Below are 20,231 nucleotides of genomic sequence, written 5' to 3' on the forward strand. Positions count from 1 at the left end.
GGAATCTGTCAATGCTATGACTTCCAATGAATTGGCATGTTATATCAATATTAAAAAAAAGGTGCTTAGCTTATAGAGAATAATAAAAACACTGCACCAGAATAGCAGATGGGACATCGTAAAATAGCAGAATGCTCTTACCCTCCTAGTCCTCTGATCTTTTTTTTTTGGTATGTCCTATTCATTGATTCATTCTGGCCTTGACTGAGAAGGAAGAAAACTAAAACAGTAACAGTTAAATTTTGTAAATCATTAGCCGTTGAAGAACTATGCAAAATCCTTACCCAAAAAAGAAAAGGAAAAATACTATGCAATATAACTTCCTTGAAAACCTTCCAGAGTTCCAGTTGGGAGAGAATTGTAACATTGAAGTATGACCATGGTTCAGCCATGGACCAATACAAGTAGTTGATATTGTGTTGTAACAAGTGTAAATTTATAAGCATTTCAGGTACATAAATTGCTCAAATGTGTATTGAGTCTGGAGCATGTATTGCTTATAGAGGGCCATGATATCCTTTCACCTTTCTTCATTCAAAAATTCTTTATGCCTTGTCATTTTTGCAAGGGTTGTCAGTGCAGTGACAAACAGGTCTACCAGAAGCTTCCCATCCATTGAACCCACGTTCTAAAACAAAAATATTTTTTATGCCCACGTCTTCCTTTGTTTCCACAAGATAATTCAGAAGCTTGCGAGCACAAGATGGGCCACGAACCTGCAAGAACACCCACCATATGATTGTTATTATGATTTACAGAGGTGCCTAATAGTTTATCAAATTTCATTTCATTTCTGATAATTAAAGGGCAAAGCTCAACTATGGGAACATCAAAGAAGAACCGATGTCAATGGGAAATTCTGCAATTAACTAATATGAACATCAAGGCAGATGATCAGTGCATTCAGACTACATTATGTTTGAATATGGTTAGAATGTTCACCACTGAGAGATGGCACATTGTGGTTTCGTCCTCCCTGAAATAGGGGCTGTATCTCTTCCACAAAAAAAGGGGCTCTATCCACCTTATTTCCTCCTCTGCAGAATGCCATCAAAGTCAACTTAGATGGTTGTGTTCAGAAGATAGGGGGCAGGTGGAGCATTCAGTAATCATACTGAAGATGTCTTGATGATTTATTAAGTACCAATAGGCCATCCCTATCTGGACCAAAGGGTCAATTCTCAAGTGCTGATTGGGTGGAAGCAGGATAAATGTGAAGGTTGTTGGTCATACTGCCACTTAGTGAGGCAAGATCTTGAGCCCAAAGATAAATATTTCATGCAGATGGAAGCAAAAATTGGCAAATGGTATAGCAGATTCCTTAGCAAGAGCAGGGGTAAACCAAGCTTATTTGTATTGGGGTCAGGCCTTTCTGGTTGAAGTTATTGGGGTTTACATGAGGCTATGAGTGGCTTATGCTCCATTGTGACTTGGGTGACCAGGGTTCAAGTCTTGGAAACGGCCTTGCTGTGTATCTGCTGGGGTAAGGCTGCATACATCTTTCCCTCCCCAGACCCTGCATTGGCTGGAGCCTTGTGCACTGGGCTACCCTTTTTTTCTAACCTTGGTTCTTAATGATAAAAGAACAAATGATAGGGAAGAAATCCTGGGGATGTTCTCGGGACCAATTGGGAAGGGGATTCCACAAGAGCTGAGCTGAAGGCAGTCATGTACAGTTAACAGAAAGCTGTGGAGTTGGGCATTCAGAAGCTGATAATTGAGGATGATTCTAAAGTAATCCTAAGCTGGTTGAGAAAAGAGGAAAAGAGTCCATGGTGCTTCAGAAACGAGATAAAAAAAGTTTAGAAGGCTGTCAAAAGATATGAAATTAATAGTTCTTTGGACTCCAAGGTCAGCTAACACCCTTTTCTATGGTTTCTTTGGACTCCAAGGCTGTCAAAAGTTTAGAGGGCTGTCAAAAGATATGCAATTGACAAAAGGGGTAAGCAGAGAATAGTCTTTTTGGGCACAGTTGTAATCTTAAAAAGCAAGGTCACTGGGTTTGTTTCTGTTTTTTTCTGTTGTAATCTTAAAAAGCAAAGTCAATAAAATCTCTTTCTGTTTTACTGATAAAAAATGATAAAAGAACAAATACAATAAAAAATTTGGTCCTGCTAGTAGAATTTGTTGGGTGCTATAGTAGCTGGTGTTTTGAGAGTTCTAAGATGGTTTTTGTTTGGAACCCATGAATAAGAAGAAATCTGAATAACCGGGGGGGGGGGGTGTCAATGGTTCTAGCCGTACTACAAGATTAGCAACTGCCCCAAATCAAAGGAATAATAGAATTTGGATGTAAGATGCATCTGAAATTTTCCGAGTGCATTCTTCTTTCAGTAAGCTGAGTTCCAGCAGGCTGGGATGTGATCATTCCAAGTAACAAAATCCAGTTTCCTCATGTACTTCTTCAAGGTGGACTTCATGGTTTTTCAGCAATGCCAGGTAAATGTCTTAAAGAGGTGAATAGGTCTGTCTGACATGGGCTGTGTGCTAAATTCTTTCTTTTTTTTATTGATAATTGCAATACTTTTATTAAGTGGTTGAAAGAATATTTTATGTACAAAGTAATGGAGGTAAGTGTGCTTTAAACCCCTTGAAACAGTAAATTAGCAAAGTACCACCTTTCTCATACAATCAATTACCACTTGAAACAATAGGCTGCTAAATTCTTGCTTGCTGGACACGTCCTATCATCCTTTTCCATTGCCATTCCACTGCAGCTCTTTGGGCTCATCTTTGGAGTTTCCAGGCCTCAGCGGTACTTTAGATAATCTTTTTCTGGGTTGAAATTTAAAATGTCTTAATAAAAGGGGGTAACAACATCTCCATCTATGATCTTATGGATGCTATGGTGCAAAAAGAACTCTTTGGTTTTGGGGGAAAAAAAAGACAGTCCTGATGAAAGCTATGAAATCCCTTAGATCTTGGTTGCTGGTACAGTAGGATTTCAGGGAAGTCTCCCTTGCCTCTTCAATTTTTATCTTCTTTTCGGTTCATATTAGCATGTAACTTTTGTGCAATTCAGCCTTTTGTAAGGATCCTCACTGTACAGGGGTTTTCATGTACATGTCTACCACACTTTTGGCCTTCATAATTCAGATCAACACTTAATCTTCTTCTTCTTTCTTCTTAAAAAAAAGCATCTACTATCACAATTTGCTGAATATATATTTTGAGAACTACTGACAAAAGCTAGATCTACCAAGCTTCAAAGTATCCGACACGATATGCCCGATATGGGGTGTATCGTATTGTATCTTTGAGCCCTAATAGGCTAATACACCTGTTTACAGGTGTTTTTACAAAACCCTTTTTATATTAAAGAATATATATAATTATACTCAAAACCAAAATTTAAAAATAAAAAACTAAAAAAAATAAAACACATATTGGTTGAAGTATTGATACACCTCTACTTCCTTTTTCTATAGACAAAGGAGGATTGAACCTGAAACTATACCTTGAGATCTAAAGCATCACCTGAAACTATACCATAAAGACCTCATAAGATAAACTGACTTAGTCATAAGATGTCCAATTTACATTCCTTCGTTTTTTTCTATGGACAAAGGAGGATTGACTGTGAACCATGAAGAACTCACAACTCACAAGATCAGCTGACTTAGTTGTAAAATGTCCAATTTACGTTGGTTCTAAAAGGCCAATAGATGTGCAAGCAAAGTCACTTACTTCCCACTGCCCACGGTTTTCTGGCATTCAAATTGGTTATATTTTATAGGAGAAAAAACTTATTGAAATAGATACCCTGCTTGTCCAAAGACATGTTGTTTTTTTGGACAACCAAAATGTGTTTCACATGTATTAACATAGATGAGTCATCTTAAATATGGATTCCAGTTTGACATATAAAACAAGTATACTGATCTTTTTTCTTTCTTTCTTTTGATCAGTAAAAACAAGTATACTGATCTTAATAGATATATTGCCCTTATAACTTGTAAGAGTAGTCGATCAAGAATACAATCAGTCTTGAATCCGAAAGTAAAAAGAAAATATTTTAGAAGGAGAAAAGAAGAAGAAAAGAGGAAGAAAGTACAAGCACACGAAGGGTTTTAGAAAAAGAGAGAGAGAGGGTCAAATAGTTATGATCTGCCGACCCACTCTTAATATTTATATGTTTACTAATTGTAAAAAATGCTGAATTGCCCTTATTGCTTACATGGCAAATAAACTAATAATAAAGCTGAAACAACAAATTGTAACGACAAATTGAAATAACTATCAACTAACACTGACATAACTAACAAAGAATACATTCTGTGCTGCCATACGAACACAGTAGGGACCAGAGCCGTGGGGTCCATATCAGTGTTCTCTACACTCCCCCTCAAGTTGGGAATAGATATTTGTCATTCCCAACTTGCATAGGTCTGCCTCTAACTTCTTCCTTGGAACAATCTTGGTGAGAAGATCTGCGAGCTGCATGTTGGAGGTGATATACAGGAGACACACTTTTTGTGATGAAACCCTTTCTCTGACAAAATGTCAATCGACTTCGATATGCTTAGTTCTGTCATGTTGTACCGGATTGTGAGCTATATTAATAACAGCCTGATTATCACAATACAACATTAAGGGCTTCTCATAATCAATACCCAACTCTTCAAGTAATGACTTCAGCCATAGGATTTCAGCCACACCATTATCCATCGATCTATATTCAGCTTCAGCACTAGAATGAGAAACAACACTTTGTTTCTTACTCCTCCATGAGACAAGGTTACCTCCTACGAAGGCATAATATCCAGAGGTAGACCTCCTGTCATCAGCACTCCCAGCCCAATCAGCATCTGTATAGACTTCTATCTTCATGTGATCATTATTCTTGAATAATATACCTCTACCTGGACATCTCTTCAAGTATGCTAATATTCTCTCAACTGCAAGGAGGTGAGTAGTTCTAGGAGAATGTATGTACTGACTAAAAACGCTGACTGTATAACTGATGTCTGGTCGTGTGAGACAAAGATAGAGGAGTTTTCCAACTAACCATTGGAACATGGCTTTGTCTTCAAGAGGCTCTCCACCCTCTGCATTGATCTTGTGATTCTGTCCAATGGGTGTATCTGTAGGCTTAACATCCAACTTTCTGGTTTTTGCTAATAGATCTAGAACATACTTCCTTTGAGAAATAAAGATCCCGTGTTTAGATCTAGCAACCTCAATACCCAAGAAGTATCGTAGCTCACCCAGATCTTTCACCTCAAACTCTTGATGAAGGAGTTGTTTAAGGGACTCAATCTCATTATTATCATTCCCTGTCACCATAATATCATCCACATACACAGCAAGCAAGGTAAAAGAAGAGTCCACTCTTTTAATGAACAATGCATGGTCTGATTGAGCATATACATAGCCGAATTTTTCAAGGGCTTGTCTGAATCTATCAAACCAAGCTCTGGGGGATTGCTTTAGACCATACAAGACTTTATTCAGCTGACAAACCTTCTTACCTGTCTCTGCATCATAAAATCCATGAGGTAATTGCATGTAAACTTTTTCCTGTAAGTCTCTATTTAGGAAGGCATTTTTAACATCCATCTGGAACAAGGGCCAAGAATAACTGGCTGCAAGGGCTAACAGAACTCGAATAGTGGTCATCTTTGTCGCTGGAGCAAAAGTCTCCAAGTAGTCTATACCATAGGTCTGAGTAAATCCTTTTGCAACTAACCGGGCTTTATACCTTTCAATGGAACCATCAGCATTATGTTTCACGGTAAATACCCATCTACATCCAATTGGTTTCTTTCCTTTGGGCTGGTCAACTAGCTCCCAAGTATTATTCCTCAGAAGGGAGGGTCCCACAACTTGGAGGGAAGGTCCCACCGAGTTCAGCTCGGCAACTAGGCGGATAAACTACTCGTCGGGAGCCGCCTTACCTGCACCTCCTCCCCGGGGTTAAGGCACTTCGGGGTGCCCCGAGTTGGGGGTACCCTGACCTCTCTTGATGCCTGAGCTCCCCCCAATGGACACCCCAAGTTCGGGGTACCGATCCATCTTTGGACACCCCGAGGTATAGACATCTCGGGTCAGCCAGCTCGGCATAACTTACTACAGGCAACTCGTCGCTCAAGGGACAGCCCGACGCAAGGTAATTCGTGGAAGGGTAGTTCAACATACCACAGGAAGGCTTCTTGCCCGACCACCGTACTTGACAAATCTGGGACAGCCGCCATGTCCCTTGCCAGATAGTGTCGTGCCTGCCACCTCTAGAAGGTGTCTTGTACCTGACAGGCACGTACCCTACAGTGACGATCCCGCGCGTGCCACCTCAGCCTTGTCTGTAACGATTGCGGCAGGTTGACAGTGGCGGTTGTCCTTGCCCTGTCAGAGGCCAGTGGGCCTGATGCAACGGAATTCTGTTAAAGGGGCCTATTATCAGAGAACAGGGGTATCTTGAAATCTCTTGCGCTACCTCACTCTTAGCTTTTATCTTCTCTTTGCTTCTTACTCAGAATACTGACTTAATCGTCAGAGCGTTCCCGCCGGGCGAACCCCTCAGGGATTCTTCTCCTTCCTCATCTCAGGTACCTCTCGGGAGCTACGCGAGTGCTAGCTAGGAGTGATCGGATCGCGCACCATCACCTTCCTTGTCTCCAAGTCCTGAAAAACACATCGGTCAGGGAAGAAGGTTACTGAACAGTTCTGATGTTTTGTAATACTACTGACTGAAAGCAAGTTAGTATCAAGCTTAGGAACATGCAAAACTGATGATAAGGAAATGGTATTAGACAACTTGATGTCTCCCTTGCCAGAAATGGGAACAAGGGAACCATCAGCAATGGACACTTTATCTCTACCTGAAGATAAGTGATAGGTAGTGAACAGTGATGGCAAGCTAGTCATATGGTCAGATGCACCTGAGTCTATTACCCAACAATGTTCAATGTTACCTGGAGCTGAAGCATGGTAAGTTGAGGCCCAAGTACCTGATTGAGTTGAATTCCCAACTTCCTTTTCCAACTGTGTTAGGGCAGCCTGAACAACAGCTAAGGTGTCTAGAGGCGTGCCTTTTGTGCCCGATGAGGATGCAGAATCAGTATTAACAACCATATGGGCATTACCCCTTTTGTTCCTCAGTTTTGCTGGGACCAGATGAGGATGCAGCTTCCAACATGTTTCTTTAGTATGCTTAGGTTTCTTGCAGTGTTCACACACTAGATCCCGCTTATCTTCCTTCTTTATATCCCTTTCTAAATCACCCCCAGACTTAGGTTTAACTGCTGCCAAGGCTGGTGGGAAGGGTTGATGCTGCATCATAACCTTTCTCTTAGTCTCTTCACTATGCACCAATGAGTAGGCTTGAGATGAGGTCACACTATCCCTTGTGTGACCAGCTAGGAATTCAAAAACCCTATTAGTCTCCACTTGCTTTCTATGAGTTTGTGCATCCTTCTGACTTTCCCACTCAAGTGTTTCTAGATGGTCAATTTCATGCCACAGATTTCAAAGTAGAGAAGTAAACGGAGACTGGTTTCTCTCCTTGTTTGAGGTTATTAACCTCACACTTCAATTCATAGGCCCTAGCAACATTAAGGGGTTGGGAATAGATCTCTTTCATGACATCCCAGATTTCCTTGGTTGTTTTTGCCCATAAATAGTTTTGGCTGATATGTGGCTGCATAGAGTTGCACAACCATGTCATAACCAAGTAATTCTCCTGAACCCATTTGGTATACATTTGGTCCTTCCTTAGATGGTTCTTTCACATCTCCCAATAGGTAGCTACGTTTTCCTCTACCCCCAATAGCCATCATGGCCAATTGGGCCCATTCTAAGTAGTTGGATCCATCAAACCTCACAGTTGTAATCTAAAATGCATTTTCAGACATATTACCAGAATTGCTAGTCCCAAAAGCGCCTTCCCCCTGATTCTTGAACTCCATTCTTGGTTAAGAATTAGCTATCAAAAACTTTTGAAGCTACTGTAATAGGAAACAACACCTAAGCAACTAATAGCAGCCAGCCTAGGTCTTCCACAAACAAGGGGAAAACAGAATTCTATATGAACCCAGTTCAGATCTGATCTGAAACCAATCGACAATTCTGAATTTTAGGGTTTTCTCTCAAAACCCTAAAGAGAAAAAAGTTTCAGCCGCACCTGTCGGAATAGACCAAGATGGTTCTTTCAAGGTTGTTCTCAAGCAAAAACTTACTTTGTGAAAGAAGATCTCTGGTCGCCGCCTTCTGTCTGATGCGAAACCCTAATCTTGGGAATCCAAAGCCTTTTCTAATTCTTCCTGATGATTGGAACTCTCCCAACCTTCTACAATCTTCTTAGTAGTAGCCGCACACTACCAGTAGCCTCCAAGAATCAGTCGATCCTCCTTCTTAGTCTCCCACCCCTAGGCAACTCTCATGTGGTTGGCTGGATCAGACTCACATGAGAAACCCTAATCCTCGCTCTAATACCAAGTAGTCGATCAAGACTACAATCAGTCTTGAATCCGAAAGTGAAAAGAAAAGATTTCAGGAGAAAAGAAGAAGAAAAGAGGGAGAAAGCAGAAGCACACGAAGGGTTTTAGAAAAGGAGAGAGAGAGGGTCAAATAGTTATGATCTGCCGACCCACTCTTAATATTTATATGTTTACTAATTGTAAAAAAGGTCGAATTTCCCTTATTGCTTACATGGCAAATAAACTAATAATAAAGCTGAAATAACAAGTTGTAACAACAAACTAAAATAACTACCAACTAACACTGACATAACTAACAAAGAATACATGCTGTGCTGCCATACGAACACAGTGGGGACCACAGCCGTGGGGTCCACATCAGTGTTCTCTACAGTAAGCCTCTCTTTAGTCTTTACATCCAAATACTTTGCAAAACATTGGATATTGACTGAGTGATTTCAATGGTCTCTGTTAAATAATACTACTTATTTGAGAAACTCTTAAGCCATGAGTGGAATCAATTTGCATAGTTGACTGTTGACGAATTTTATATCAATCAATCATATCTGGCAATATTCTATCAAGCATAAACATTAATGGTAAAAAAACTGTTTCATTAAACGTAGGAACAAGAGTTGACGATGACCTGCTGCAACAGTTTGACACAAATTTTAATTCTCAGATACCTGTAAATACCTACACAGTGATATCAAAATGTTGACCTGCAGGTAAGGGTTGGGTAGGGAATGATTATGGGACTTAATTGTTACACATGTTTTAAGGGGTACTCATTCCCTGATTGTATCACTTTCTGCATATTCTTGTTTATATAATGAAACATTTTCTGTTACCTATCAAAAAATAAAATAAAATGTTGACTATTCGACTGACTGGACAATTGAAAACCAAATTGCTGCATCGCTAACTAGTGGGTAAATACTCATGATGTTGTCACCTAGGACAACTAAGCATTGACTAGGTCAACTAGTTGATTAATGACTAGCCAACAGTCAACCACAAAGTTATTTTCCGGTTTTATTTGATTGTGTTTATCTCTAATTATTTAAAATAATATAGTTTTTTTTTTTTTGTTATATGCATTTTGTTGCTTGAAGTATTTGTAATGGCATATGGTTGCCAGTTGCCTCATGGCTAATGATGCATAAATAGAAATTTGGTATAAGATAAAAGAAGACTGGAGGAGTTCTTCTAAGTTTTTTTCAACCAGTGGTGTAGGTACAGAGTTGCCACGAAAAAGAAGCGTATCAAATAGTCAAAGGTCACACTTTCCATTGAAAAAAGGTCGTAACTTCCTATCATCCAGCTTTCCTTTTTATGTTCGCAAATTAGAGATTGTAAACTAATTGTTATGAATCATTCTTTCATTGTGTATTTGCAATCTGTTTAACTTATATATGAAATTGATATCTAGGAATTTAGAAAACGTCTTTTTCTGGTTGGCTAGTTGGTGGCTAGTTGGCGCCTAGGCACCGACTAATCATTGCAACGACTATAAAATCCAAAAACATTGATAACACTTGCCTAGCATTGTGTGGACTATGGTGCCTGCAGTCATTTGTGGTCTATTTGGGCCTAGAGAAATAGAAAGATCTTTCTCAACAAATATAGGTCTCACGAGGAGATTATCAATCTCTTGGTTGGTAAAGTTGGGTCTCTACTGTTAAGGGGTGTGACTCATTGTCCCCTCGGCAATTTGTATTGGACTCTAGTTGTAATGTAGTGTGTGTTGTGGTTGTGGTCTGGAGCCTTTGGGCCCGTGCCTCTCGTTTTACCATCTTATCCTTGATGATTGAATAAAATTTTACCTTGCCATTTTTCAAAACAATAATGCTTGCCTAGCATATTGGTGTTAGACATGATATGTACCCAATGCATCACCAGATACTGCATGGACATCTATTTTTACCTGGATATGACAAAGACATGGCTAGATATGGTATTGAATATGAAATTTACACTAAAAATTTTAGCATCCAACACAACACAGCAACCTTGTACAGTTATATGGATATCATATATGGGCACTTCATATAGTAATATGTAAAATGGTATGTCTTAACAAATCATACTACAAAAAGATCCGTATATGTTAGAAATTTAATTAAAATTGGCAAGACATATTTCTTGAGAAATACCACTTAGCTTTGGAAAGAAAAAATATAGGCAACTTTCCTTCAAAATTTAGATACAGAAGCATGATACAAATATATTATATGGGATATCTATGCCTGTATTTGTGTCTAGGATTTTAGGAAATGGATTTTCTGGTATCAATGTTTGTTTTGGTGTCGGTGTCCAGGCATCATAGGATAGATGATGCACACTCTACAATGATTGAGACAATATATTAATTTCAACTTTCAAGGATCACAAATTACACCTGGAATTACTTATAGAGAAGTTCAATACATCATGACTAAAAGCAAGGAATTTGCATAAACTACTGTGAGATATGGGATTGAAGAAATTAAGCCTCAATATTGATCAAAAAAAAAATTAAGCCTCAATATTGATAAAAAAAAAAAGTAAGCCTCAATAATTTGATAACGAAGAGTAGCAAAACCATTCATTTTCTTCCTTCAATCAACAATTCAACAATTCAACAATTCAGTAGAGGACCATTTTGACATGTACGAATGTGACAAGGTGGGGATTTTCAGCTTAGCTGAAATTTTAAGCATAGGCATGAAGAAGGTAGCGAATATATAGTAGAGCACCTAAAAAGAACAAAAAAAAATATGACATCCGTGTACCCATACTACAGTTGGATGGGCAGAAGGACTAACACTTCCATTGTTGTTCTAATTTGCAACATGAAAGGCCTTAGCGTATTAAAAAACTGATGATGTTATCTTGAAGAGAAATGCTAGAACAATGCGGAATTAATGCATGTAAGTCACATGTGATTATGCTCATCCCTTAATACTCACAAAGTAAAAACAAAGATAAAGAGTATAGCAAAGATATACATGGGAATTTAATTGGAAAGCAAGGTACTAGGGGATCATTCATAAAACACTTGCAACAAAGTCGGACAAACGAAAGACAATAGTAATACCGAAGTAAAATCTTTAAGGACTACTACAGAGACAATAGTAAATCACTCCCAATCCAATCCAAATAATTATAAAGAATCAATAACCAATGTCAATGCATTCAGAACAATTCGAAAAGAAAGAGAAAATTTTGGATGACCCATTTCATTTTGAACCGAGCAGCAAAACCAAAAAAATAAACCGATTCAAATAATCTACAAAAACAGAAAATTAGATCAAGAAGAAAGAAACCTGGCTGAGGGCACAATGGAATACAAGGGTATCTTTCCCTTTCACGTCTTGTATGAGCTTAGGGATCTTCTCATAGAAGGTATCACTTGCACAGTGGAGAGAACCGGCTATATGTGCATCGTAGCTTCTCTCGTCATCCCTTTCAAATCAATCAAAACAAACTCATCAATTTCTTATTAATTTACATTAAAAAAAAAAAAAACATGAAATCGAACAACCAAGCAAATTCAGAGAGAGAGAGAGAAGCTAACCTGACATCGACGATGGCTACGTTTGGACGACGTTTAATGGAGAGAAGCTCCGAACTGGTGATGTAGGAGACGCTTCTTGCCGCCATTTCTCCCTTCTCTCCTGGATGTGCGGAAGGAAACAGTGCTTCAGTGGTGCTGAACTGAGAAGAACCAATTAAAAATCTCGATAACCAACTTATGTAACAAGTCTCGCCCTACAGACATGATGGGACCCACAAAGCAATTCAGTAAATCTCTTTTACGCATACGGTACATCTTAGCAAATTACGCGCATTGGCGTAAAAACCAAGATGGCTGTATCTTGTCGTCCGTCGACCTTCTTTTGTACTCGTAGAATTTTACGCCTGCAGAATAAGAGTGAGAGGAGGAACTACCGAACTAAGAAGAGAGCCCAAAAACGCTCTGAAGATGGTGAGTCTTGGATATTTTATTTTGTTTTTCTGTAATTCCTTTCTTCCGTCTCGATGATGGTTTAAGCATTTTTTCTGTTTCCTGATTTTGATCTTTGTTTGTTTGTTCAGGTTTGCTTGGCTTGTTTGTTGCCGCTCTTCCTCGTCCCAATTGTCAATATCTTGCCATTGCTCTTTGATTTTATCATGGTGAGACGCCTTTTACACGTTTTATGCCCATTTTGCATCTGGTTTTTTCTTCCTTTTCCGAATTGATGTATGCTTTTTTTTTCCCTTCTCTGTTTTCTTCTCCTATTTTTTTTTCTATCTGTGTTGATCTTCTCATCTTATTTCTATATCTTCCCTCTTTTTGCAGGCAAAAATCTATCGGCTTTTTGGTTGGGAATACAGGAAACCAGAGAGGGTTCCACCTTCTTGTCCATATAAGCCGGTGACGAAGAAGGATGCTAAAGTAAGTCTAATCGCTAGACTCTTCTTTTTGAAGATAAAAGAAGTTATACTTATTTCATCTTTTTTCAACTTGCGTACTTGTCTGAATGATCCACAAACTGTGTACGAACGATCCACAAGTTGTGAAAAGTTTTGGGAAATTTTTCATTATTTATATATTTCTTCTTTTCCTTGTCATGCATATTCTTCTTGAGAATTTCCTTGGTTTTTATTAGGCCCCTATTAGTTCTAGTAGTGTTATGAACTTACGCGTGTGAAGATAATTGTGGGTTTTCCCTAGTTGCTTTCTTTTGTTCAGGTATGTTGTGAAATATTGTTAAAAGAGACTTAAGAACTTAACTATATCAATTTGATTGGGAATTTAGGTTCTTGGCTGTTTTCATGAGCTCTCAAGCATAGGATCCAGCTGTTCTACAGCCATACAATTATTAAGAGGAATCCAAGAGTTACTCGGCTGATGCTCTTGTGAACTGTTGAGTGATATGCCTAGCTGTTTACAACCTTGGATTGATGCTATTGAGAACCTAAATTGATACATTTTACTGTTCGGGTGGTTTCCTTTTGAAAACCCAATTTCCTTCCTTTTCAATTTCCATAGAATTCTTAAAACAGTACTATTTCATCTCACCTATATCATCCTTCATAGCTTTCCCTAATCCCTTGTTTACTTTATTCATTGTAACTAGCTTAACAAGCTTACCTATTAGTTTCATTTCTTAATTCTCAAAACCCAAACGCAACTTTATAAAACCTAGTACCAATGTAAGAAAAAACATAATAGATATTTTTTAAATAATTTATTTGGTGATATTCTTTTCCTGGATATCTCCTATTCTGCACTGTTCTTTTGAATTCTTAAACATAGTTGTTTTGGCTGTTGTACCTTGTTTCCATCTATTTTTTAAAGCTTTAACTTTCCTTTTTTGGTCTAAAGTAGGCTTGACTATTGTACTTATGATTTGCTTCTCTTATTAATAATGTTTCTTAGTAACTGATCCAAAAAAGATAGAAGAGGATTAGGAAAAATTTATTCATACATAAAAAATTACTTATAAAAACCTTCTGTGCCAAAAGCTTTATTAATTTATTGCCACAAATGTGGTTGATACATGAATAGGAGTTCCCTCAAAACCTATTTGTGTAAAATTGCAATGAAGATTTCAGTAAGAAGAATATGCAACTAACCATTTCTTGGAGAAGATTTTTTTATCAGCAACACGAAATCATAATTTCATTAAAAATTAAAAAGAACAGACTACAGAGTACACCAAGTTGTGAAAAAATAGCAAACCCATTACAGGATTAGCCCCCCCCCCCCCCCCCCAACTATATTACATTGTGCCCAGTACATATGTTGTCTTTGAACCCCTTGCTTAGCTAAACTGCCTGCCTAACTGTCAACAGATCTTCTTACCCATCTTATTTGAACATTCATATCTTTTGAAAGACATCTGAAGTACTTTAACTCATTTCTAAGCTGCCAAATCACCCTCTTCACCTTTGTTTGGCCATCCCATACTATCTTTGAATCACCTTCAATGATCAAACTACCAATTCCCAATTCTTTGGCTTTCTCAACCCCAAAAACTGCTGCTCACTTCTTGAAGATTTTATGGACCTTTCTTGTTTTGAATGGTGAAATGTTCTTTCATGGTGAGAGACTGAAGCTAGAGGCGAGACCGTGATGCAAGTTCCCTTACAGCCATTTCATCCATTATTTTCTTCCCTCTCTACTGTTTACCTCCATTTCTTTTCTTTTTCTGAAATGATAAAGTATGGTATTATATTACTAATATTATATATCAAAGGTAAATTACATCAGCACTAAGGTACTGTACAAAAGGAGCAGCCCTGTCAAGTATCTCTATTTACAAATAGGCCATTGATGTTGAAAATAGGGGTACTCGTTGCCAGGCATTTAACTTAAAATATATATATATATATATATATATATATATATAAAGTTTTATATATTATATGATATATTACATAAATTGCTGCCAAAGTAAAAATAAATAAATAAATAACATGTGTTATTCAGTGGTTAAAATAACCTGTTGGATTAAGCTTGCTTAATCCAAACTTGATTGGCTAGTGTGTTTGAGCAAAGACTGGAACAAGTGACAAGAATATCAGAAAGTCAGTTGACCATTGCACCAGGGAGATCAATCATTGAGTTTACTTTTTCTACTTGGTCAATTAATGAAAAGGATATTCAAATTATTTTATATGGGCTTACAGAAAGCATAAAATAGAGTCTTAAGAGAGATAAATTATGAGGTTTCAAGCACAGCTTTCAAGGTGAGGGCAAGACAAGACTGTGAGTTTATTCTAAACTTCAATGGCAGTTCTAGGAGAGCCACTGAGGGAAGATCAAAGGCTGGAATTGGAGGTCTGTTCAAAGAGAAAATGGAGATTTGATTTGGACCTATGGCCTATAGTGGCCCAGACAAGGCAGAAGATGCTTCTGATGCAGAGGCAAGGGCCCTTTTGGAAGGCCTCAGAATTGCCAAATCACAGCAGCTCAGCTGCATTGCTGCGGAAGGTGATTTGAGAAATGTTATTAACTGGGCTTCAGGACAGATTCTAGACCCGTGGAAGCTATCCCATCTGTTGTTAGAAATCAGGGAGCTTGCCTCATATTTACACTGCAGTTTTAGATGGATTCCTAGAGAATTAAATCAAGTGGCTGATAATTTAGCTAAATCTGGGCTGGGAAGAGATTTTTGTATAGCTCCAATACGCTGCCTTCCTAGAGGGCTGTCTCTTTGCTTTTGTTGTGATTAAAAGGCTTGTGCATCCTCTCATGTACATCCCCCCCCCCCCTTGAATATTTAATGAATTCAGTTATCTTCTCTCAAAGCACAGCTTTCAAGGTGCCAAGGCGAGGCTAGGCGACAGGGAGTCACCCTGTCATCTAGGCAATTTTTTAAAAATAAAACCCTAAATTCTAGGTCTATTCACTAGGTTCTGTAGCAACCGGCAGTCATTTTTCACTAGTCATTACCAATATTTTCATCAAATTAGTATAAATTTCATGTCAAAATATAGAAAGTTAACATATCCATGAGAAGAAAAAAGAAGAAAGAAAAGAAAAATCAGAAAATATAGTTGCCGGTCCCTTGTTTTTGTCCTAGGAAAGAAACAATCGAATTTCTGAAAACAAATCTAGTTCTCTTGGTGATTTGATCTCTCACATAACTTTTATTTGCAATCTTTGGGTGCTGAATTCTTTGGAGTTTATAGGAGTCTCTTTGAATGAGCTTCAGCTGAATTTGTTGGCAATCTTGTCTTCCTCCCCTAGTCACTCAAGAATTCCCAACTTCAGTGTTGAAAGGGAAGAGGAAAAGATGACCTTAAACTTTGATGGAAGTACTCTGGGAAATCCTGGGATAGCTGGCATTGGTGGTGTGTTTGGAGAAAGGAAAGGTAAACATTTGGTGGGCTTTCAGTGGTCCTATTGGAATTGCTGGCTCCACTAATGCTGAGGTCCTAGCTGTGTTTACAGGGGTCCAAAAAGCATGAGAGAAAGGGTTGACTGCTCTAGTCATTAAAGGGGATTCTGTTAACACTATAAAGTGGCTTGGGGAAAGGGACAGTGGACCTTGGAGACTGGCTCACTATCTGACCGAGGCTAGAAATCTTATGGATTCTTTTTTTTTTTTATTATTATTAGTAGATCTTATGGATTCTTCAACTGTTAAACTGCTCTGGATTCCTAGGGAGCTGAACTCTACAGCCGACAACCTAGCCAAGTCCGGTGCTCTTAGGGATGCATTATTTAGTGATAGAACTCTACCTTTGTAATCTCTGAGTTGTTCTTTGTACATCATCTCATGTACTTTTTTTAGATTTTAAAACAGTCAGTTAACTTTTCTCTCAAAAAAGGAGAGGAAGAAAAGAGAGGGTGGAAGAAGAAAAATGTATTGACTGGATAAATTTTTAAATTCTTCCTTGATTATTGGTTCAGGTTTTGAAGTCTTCAAGGGTTGAACCCTAAACATAAGAAAATAATAAAAAGAAACTAGTGTATAAAGCCAGTGTAGAAAAAATCTAGGGGTAACTGAGGCAACCTCCATGAGGCACCTAGGCATTGCTTTAAAAAGTATGATTTTAAGTAAGAAATATCTCTCAAGTAAATAAGTTGATAATGATCAAGTTTCTTGAAAATAAAGCTAAAGACATGTGTGCATGAAGCTACCATGTGGAGAGAAATTTGATTGCCTTAGGGATGGACAAGGGTATTTAATGGTGAATTAATGCAGAAATGGAAAAAGGAGATGTAAATCAGTCCTCTAATATCAAGACTAAACTTAGTGATTAGCAGAATAGAACAGATCTGAATAACTGTATAAGAGAGGAAGATGGCGAAGAGAAGAGGTAAGAGAAGAAGAAGTTGAATTAATCACCCTTCTCCTCTAACCCTATTTTATTAATCTCTAAAAAATTGATGATGACAAGTATACCCTTAAGTGGGCGGCCAGCTTGGCAGCTACATAAAGAACATAAAATAAGAACAAATAACAGGCCCATTAAGTGAGGCCCGTCAACATAAAATAAAAGATAAAATAAAGGATATCATACGAAAGGCTGTTAGGGCCCATTCGGCCCAGTCTCTTTACAAAAGAGAAAGAAACTATGGAAAAAGAAATCAAGTTTTTGCTCATTCACACAAAGAAATGGCAATTTTATAATTTTTTGGGTGATTTGGATTTTTTTGTTTCGGAAATTAGTACATAGTTTGTTAGCATCTTGGGGAATAGGCCTCTTCCTTTTAAAGGGTTTAATAATTAAATAGAACAAGGGCAAGCAAAGGGGGAGCAAAGATAGAATTTTATTGATGATAATTCAGAAGTTACAATGGTAAGAAAGGAAAGCAATGACAAAAGGAAGAGATAGCTTAGGGAATCACTCAACCCAAGGGTGGCTAGGTGGGGGGACTCACTCAACCCATTGAGACTCGAGAGGAATCAATCAACTCAACCTAGATGATATTTCTTTTAGCAGCTCAATCACATTCACAGCTAGTCCTACCTTCAATCCTCCATCATAGAGGTATGCAATATCATCTTTACCTAGTTCAACATATTCGTTTCTGATTTGCAGTAAAAAAAATCTAATTCTAATGATCTATCTTTTAACAGTTTTACTTGCATGCCCTTAATTTCTCTCATAAAGCCTTTTTTGTAAAGTTCGTTTACCATTGTATTGATATTTGTCATTTAGAAATTAGAATTATGATTTTTAGTTCATTGTCTTTCCTTCTTCTTTTCTATTTTGCAATCATCTCCAACTTGTACCTCGAGGTCGTTTGATTGAGTCTATCTTGAAGATAAAAATTGATAAAATTAATATATCATGATAACTTTAGAAGTTCAGCGACTTGGTGGAACTTTCATGGACCGGCAGAAACACTTGTTTCTATATTAGCTTTTTATGCATGTTTCTTTCTAAAAGAGTGTATTTGCTGCCCTCTCCCCGGCTACCCCCCCCCCCCCCCCCAATAGAAAATTCCTAGCTCGCCCTATGCCTTCTGTTCATATTTTGATCACGTACTAGGCCTATTTGACAGTTAGGGTTTTACGTGATGCTTTTTATATATTCTGAGGCAGATATTTTTCATGTAAAGTTTTTATCAATGATAACCTGTTCATCAAAAAGTTTCTTGTCATGCCATCTCTACATGTATGATGGCCTTCGCTACATAATCCTTACTGTTTACACAGAAAGTGTATGAATATGATCTTTGAACTCACACTGGTGTCCTGTTGCTCTCTACACGTTTGTGCAACATACAGATTGTAAAAGGGTGTCCATTGTTCTATGCAGGTGGAGGAGCAAGCTACAGTATCCCACCCCGTCACACCAGCAACGGTTTTAGATAATGACAAGCATGACTAAACTCACTGAATTGTTAATTGCAGCTTGATTTGCATTCTTTAACTGTTCTTTCCTTTCCAAATTCCAAAGGTTGGGGGATATTTTCCTGTTTTTCAAAACAAAGGTCTGTGGTTTAGTGGATTTGCTGAATTTTTTCTGTGTTTTCTTGCACTACATCCACAAATTAGAATCCATTTGACCACTACCCCAACGCTGATATTCAGAAGGATTCATGTCTGACCGTTGGTTAAATATTGCATTACAGCCTGGTTTGATTTCAGATATTCCCTTGGAAGGGGGTTGATACACGTAAACCCATCCATGCACCTCAAACCGTTGATCTGTAACATTGCCACCAATGCACGTGGGCCACGCCAAATAGCATGGATTTTATTGATTGTTGTAATTGATTTGAATATTCTAGATCAATGGTTTGGGATGCATGGATGTAGCATTAATATTCCTCCTCCGTTGTAAAGTTCACTAGGATGAAAATTGAAAAGCTATACCAAGAAAAAGAATTCAAATCAGCCCCCTACAATAAAGTTTCCCACAGCACATCCCCGCTGTGTATTGGGAACATCTTCCGATGATAATATTAGAAAGGATGAATTTTCACCGGGGAAATGTTTCCAACGGCGGATATGTGCTGTGGGAAGTTGTGGGTCTGATTTCAACTCAAAGAAAAACGTCCCGACTTCTAAGTAGTTTTTATTTAAATTAATAAATAGGTGGATTAATTTAGCACCTAAGCAAACTGCTCTATACATGTATCAATGGGCTTGGTTGAAGGACCTTTTCCATCATGGGAATGGAGATGGTTACTCTGGGACCAACTGGGTTGTTATAATAATAAAATGCAAATATGTATTGAAGAAAGGTCAGGCTACGTTTTCATTCTCATATGTCTATTTTCTAATGTAAGTTACTAATTACAGATTACTCTCTTGTAACATTTTAATATTTTCTTTCTAAAGATTAATCAGATGTTTAAATATGGAGATGGAATTGCGGTTTTTTCTTGTCCTTGCGATCTAAAGTAGCCAACCGAGGGGTGGTTCCGATGGTATGTTAGCTGGTTCACTAAATTTGGGGGAAGGGGTGACAATACGTGTGGTGCTGTATTCTTCAAACGGCCCCTCCTCTAAAATTTGGAAGGAGTACACGTACACCAATACAAATACATAGAATACAAAAACTTTGTACTTTTGGAGTTTAAAGGGCTTGGGCCTTTCAACCCAAGCCCATTCAAATTGTTTGATTTGATTTCCGTTGTGTGGATTCTTCTGCTACTACTACCAGTACCACTAATAACAAAGATGATAATGATTAAATTGTACCGACCACCGAGGAATATGTAAAAAGTAAGTATGTGCCTACTTGAATCGCATTTGCTTAACAAGACATACTTGGCAAAGTACTTCCGCAGAAAATAAAGAAATTGATAGAGCCCCGAGTCCGGACCATAGTAGATACCTCAGAGATCAGAATGAATGATGCCTTGGGTCAATTTGATCC

General features: G+C 38.1%; 1 protein-coding gene and 1 long non-coding RNA gene across 2 annotated transcripts; one reads left to right on the forward strand and one right to left on the reverse strand.

The window, feature by feature from the left end:
- Positions 1-292: 292 nt before the first annotated feature.
- Positions 293-12,207, reverse strand: CDC25 (Rhodanese/Cell cycle control phosphatase superfamily protein). Its single transcript, XM_088952312.1, has 3 exons — positions 11,974-12,207; positions 11,723-11,861; positions 293-716 (listed from the first exon to the last, which is right to left on the reverse strand). The coding sequence occupies exons 1-3, from the start codon at positions 12,057-12,059 to the stop codon at positions 546-548; spliced, it is 396 nt and encodes a 131-aa protein (XP_088808438.1). The 5' UTR covers positions 12,060-12,207; the 3' UTR covers positions 293-545.
- Positions 12,208-12,258: 51 nt separating this feature from the next.
- On the forward strand, positions 12,259-18,868 carry LOC148847130 (uncharacterized). The gene is made up of 4 exons (XR_016101384.1): positions 12,259-12,384; positions 12,495-12,572; positions 12,739-12,834; positions 18,663-18,868. It is a non-coding gene; the product is annotated as an uncharacterized LOC148847130 (long non-coding RNA).
- Positions 18,869-20,231: the final 1,363 nt, after the last annotated feature.

The sequence above is a fragment of the Nelumbo lutea genome, chromosome 6 (genome assembly GCF_056320005.1).
Source record: "Nelumbo lutea isolate HS-2025 chromosome 6, American lotus-T2T, whole genome shotgun sequence".
Taxonomy (NCBI): Eukaryota; Viridiplantae; Streptophyta; class Magnoliopsida; order Proteales; family Nelumbonaceae; genus Nelumbo; species Nelumbo lutea.